The sequence below is a fragment of the Scylla paramamosain genome, chromosome 6 (genome assembly GCF_035594125.1).
Source record: "Scylla paramamosain isolate STU-SP2022 chromosome 6, ASM3559412v1, whole genome shotgun sequence".
In the NCBI taxonomy this organism is placed as follows: domain Eukaryota; kingdom Metazoa; phylum Arthropoda; class Malacostraca; order Decapoda; family Portunidae; genus Scylla; species Scylla paramamosain.
In genome coordinates, this window is record NC_087156.1 from 25,931,997 (window position 1) to 25,936,996 (window position 5,000).

General features: G+C 37.5%; 1 protein-coding gene across 1 annotated transcript in view; it reads right to left on the bottom strand.

Annotated features, from left to right (window-relative positions):
- The window catches only part of LOC135101512 (cytosolic carboxypeptidase 1-like), a 37,691-nt gene that overhangs the window by 541 nt on the left and 32,150 nt on the right, over positions 1-5,000 (bottom strand). Inside the window, 3 exon segments of the mRNA XM_064005587.1 lie at positions 1-377; positions 3,317-3,435; positions 4,311-4,487. The exon segment at positions 1-377 is cut by the window's left edge and continues 541 nt beyond it. Coding sequence (XP_063861657.1) covers positions 236-377; positions 3,317-3,435; positions 4,311-4,487 — 438 coding nt within the window. The 3' untranslated portion in view covers positions 1-235.

Genomic DNA, 5,000 nt, shown 5'->3' on the forward strand with positions numbered 1-5,000 from the left:
ACACATGCTACTCATCAAATATAATGCAATCTCTTTTTTTAGAATACTGAGAATGAACTGGTCATTGCAGTTAAGATGGGAAATGTGCAGTTACACTAAAACTGTGGCAATATGAGTTGGAAGCTGATGATGGAAGATAAAGAAAAGAGGCAAAATAAAAAAAAAGACAAAAGGGTAAGAGTAAGTGCTAAAAGTTAAAGGGAGAAGGATGAAGATATAAGAAAGTGTGAACACCCTATACATTGCCATAAAGATCAAGGTCAAGATCAGCATCAGAATCCAGTTCATCTTCATCAAGGTCACTACTCCAGAAGATGACCTCTTGTGTGAAGTCTCCAAGGCCCCTCTCTGATGCAACTCTTGGTTCACGTTCATGTCTGCAGGCAAACTATTTTTATTAGGGAGGCTTCCATGGGTTATGGGTGACTCCAGCATTGTTATTTACTGCTCTAAGCCAAATTATTAAGGGAGCATGATACACAACAGTTGATGATGTATTAAGTAAATGAATAAAGGATACAAAGAAGGTTTCTTAATGCAGTACAGTATTGGTCTTTATATTTAAAGTATGTGTATGTATAAAAAATAAGTGAATTAAAAAATCCATAAAATTTATCCTTCTCTCCAGTTTCAAGGGTGTTTTAAGACCAATATTTTAAATAACCAGATCTAAAATCTCCAAATACATGTACAAACTCTTAATAGCAACTAGAACTCCTCTGCATCCTTTATATTTTAATAGTAGCTAGTAGTAAGAGCGATAATTGTAGCAATGGTGGTAATACCAATGATGAAGCACGTGGAGATGATGATGATAATGAAAATGATGATGATGTTATATATGTTTTATCCTGCCTTGTTTACTGCTCATGGTGTGGCATAAACCATCATTTTCTGGTCACTCAGAGCAATCACACACTCATAATTACACGATAATAAGACTGCTAGCATTCTGATTCCACCAACAGGCAAAGATCACAATTCTTCAGACCTATTCACTGTGAGATGGCCAGGAGCTACAACATGAAATAAAAGGAACATTGCACTAATAATAACAGTAGTAATAATAATAATAATAATAATAATAATAATAATAATAATAATAATAATAATGAGTAATAATAATAATGAATCATAATGGAGCAAATACAATAATAATTTATTTTCTAATTCATTAGTAAGACTGTGGAAAAGCTGAGGTAGATGAAGCAAGGTAGTTAAGGCAGGTAGAGTAATAGTGTAAGGGAAGGAGAAGCAGCAAGAATATAAGTAAAGAGCAAAATAGTATAAAAACCTATATAATAGCAACAATAGGAAGAAAACATGAGAAATAATAGAGGTGTATTTTAGTTATGCACTCAATTCTTTCCTAAAAAGAGAACCCTTTCTTAAGTACTTTCATAGTGGGTCTCTTAACTATGTAAATATATTCTATGCACAAGCTTTTCATTATTTGTTTTGTTAAGACAGAAAATAAAATGAAATGAGATGATTGTATGGAGTGTTTGGATGATTATTGAAGTGATTTGCGAAACCAAGCTTCTGCATTTCAATGGTCTTATCCCCCTTATAATATGAAAGATAAGAAGTTGGTGAGTTACAAGAACACTACTTATGTAGCACCCATGTGACACAGGAGGTGTGTAGCATCCTGATGAATGACCTACAGTTCTTCAAGTTGAATTTCTAAGGCACAAGAAGACTGCAAAATTATGTTTATCAAAAAAAAACACTGAATCCTTTCAAATCTAAGGAAAACACCTTCAAAGTGTGAAAAATGACAAATGTTTTCTACAGCTGATGCTGAAAGGAACACACAAGATTCTAATGTCATTCAATGGCAGCATCACCAACTTAGGGAAGCTTTAATGTATACACGCTCTAAATTATGATCTTGAGTAACCTAAATTATTTATTTATATATTTCAACATTTCTTTGAGAGCTGGGGAGTCTAAGACTATAGAAATCCATGATATGGGTGTTCCTCATATGGATACATCATTAAAATTTACAGGTGATTATATCTTCACAGGAACTTCCCTCTCTTTTGCTCTCCTTTCACTTTCTATTTTTTATTCTGTAATCTATCTCTTATGACATATTATCTCTGTCTCTATTTCCACACATTTCACCCATTCCCATCACCATCTCTATAATTTATTACTTTTCCTATATCTGTCTTCATGTGGCATTTCAGGTATCGATCTCCATTTTTCTCTTTACTCTGTAATATGTCATCTTCCCAAGCCTTGCTGCAAACATGGTCCTCTTTCATCATGTTCTGTATGTGCCACAACCCATCCCCCTTCCTCCCTTCCTCCCACCCTCCCATCCACCCCAATGTGTTACCTGGAGAGAGAGAGAGAGAGAGTGGGGTGAGCCCAGCTGGTCACTGCTCAAGGCTTCCCTCATCACTAATCACCACCATCACTATCACTACCACTGTCAGCTTCCTCATCACCAACACCACTAGGAAAAAGAATATCACCATATACTGTATCAGTCACTCATGTTCTTTCCTTATTTGAGATTAGTGTCATGTTTGCAAAATAATTTTTATGGTGCAAAATGTACAACTTTTATAATGTATCAATGGAAAGGACATAACTCGAAACCCAATGTAGAAATAAATACTTGAGTACAATATGAAAGAAGTTTTCTTCGGTGCAAATAATTTTGATTGTCAAAATTAACTTCAAAAGTCGGCTAAAGACATACAAGTCGAGATTATTTTTAAAGGTATTTCTATAAAGAGACAAAAATAATGAGCAGCAAAAACACAGACAGAAATGCGTATCATTTTAATTAAATCAATCAAACAGAAGAGTATAAAGCATGAGCAAGAAGATAACATTACATGAAAACTGAAAAGAAAATGATGCACGTAAATCCAAAGGAAAAGGTATATGAAAAACAGCCAAAGAAAGAAAAGGACAGATACCCAAGAAACAAATTCACATTAAACTGTAGAACTGTATGCTGTGATTATAAAACTAGGCATGGCTTCTATAAAACTTTGATGCAAAGCCTATTCTTAATAACTATCAAGCAAATGAGAAATAAGAGAGAGAGAGAGAGAGAGAGAGAGAGAGAGAGAGAGAGAGAGAGAGAGGAGAGAGAGAGAGAGAGAGAGGAGAGAGAGAGAGAGAGAGAGAGAGAGAGAGAGAGAGAGAGAGAGAGAGAGAGAGAGAGAGAGAGAGAGAGAGAGAGAGAGAGAGAGAGAGAGAGAGAGAGAGAGAGAGAGAGAGAGAGAGAGAGAGAGAGAGAGAAAGTCACAGCTGGCAAGCAGTTGCCCTGCAGTGCTGACAGCCTTACCTGTGAGTGTCCACTTTGAGTTGTGTTGCCAATACATCAGGGCTGTAGGAAAGATGAGTCAGTGCCACACACAGCTCCTCACCAGACTCCAGCAGATGCTTGGTGGTCAGGTGGTTGTTCTGAGGACAGTGTGACAAGAAAAGTGAGGAGCAACAAATAAATAACAAAATACTATAATAAAACACACAAATAAATATCATACCAATCTATATATTAACACAGGGTCATTAAAGTATGTATGAACTGCTTACCTTGAAAGTTATGGATAAAGCTAATTGACTTACCATCATAATATTTTTTTTGTCCTAAACAACACTGGTTCCAAAACTATCTTACATGATGCTTTGTTTTTGCTTGTAGCAGACCTACATGCCTCCTCCTCCACTTACTGTACTGGTGATTAGAGTGCTGTGACAAGTCACTTGACAATGTCAGTGTAGTTAGTAAAGATGATGTGCACAAAGCATGTAAAGGGAACTGAATGAAGAGAAAATGGATTGAGGTGATTCATGGAATTATACTTTGCATGGATGTAAGAACAGATACTTCCCAGATAAACATAAGAAAATAAGGGAAGCTGCAAGAAGCCATCAGGCCTACTTGCAGTCCCTTCATGCAACATACTAACCTATTTCCACTGTCATCTCTATCCAATGTTCTTGAAGAAAATTCATTGTATATTTTTAAACAAGGATTTCTGGGCATATGACTTCACTCGCCCCCCTGTATTTTCCCAATGCTTTACTTGGGGGGTGTGCATTCCCCAGTCTAGGAACAACTGTTATAGCATATTATAATGTTCAGTGGTACATTTGTACAATGTCAATCATAACTAGAAATAAAGAACCAAATGATCACAGAGATTAACTGGAAAATTGTTTGGCTTCAGGCTCAGTGATGTTGGTCAGATCTCCTAACAAAGATGACCTTGTGAGTCCTCCAACAGCAAACAATGATAAGACTCAAGACAGTGCACAAAAGGTGGAGGCCTCACCTTGTATGGTCCCTGATCACAGCCACAGGTGGAGGCTTCTATGGTATATGACATAGGGATGTTGAACTGCCTCCACACAGCTACTCGAGCAGTGGCTTCCCTTGCTCGCTCTATTAAAAAGTGGCAGTCCCACAAGGAGAATGTTCTCATGAACTTCTGAGCAAGATGGGGGAGTAGCTGAAATACATGGAAAAGTTTGAAAAGAAAACAATGCTTTATAGGAAAGTTTTTCTATGACTAAGGTGACCAGAGTCCCACTTTTAGGAGGGACAGTCTTGTTTTTTCAATGTCTGTCTTGCTTGTAGCAAAATGTCCCACTTTCTTAATGTTTGTCTCGCTTTTTTGTGGTTGTCCCATTTCAGATACAAAACTGATACTCTTATCAAACTTTAGTGTTTCATTAGCTGTTTATGAACTTTGTAGTGGGCTCGTGCACACGTGTGTGTGTGTGCGTGGTGAGAGAGAGAGAGAGAGAGAGAGAGAGAGAGAGAGAGAGAGAGAGAGAGAGAGAGAGAGAGAGAGAGAGAGAGAGAGAGAGAGAGAGAGAGAGAGAGAGAGAGAGAGAGAGAGAGAGAGAGAGAGAGAGAGAGAGAGAGAGAGAGAGAGAGAGAGAGAGAGAGAGAGAGAGCGATGGTGAGGCAGGTGGTTGTCCTGGTTCCCCTCGATTCCAGCAAGATATTAGAGAGTGTC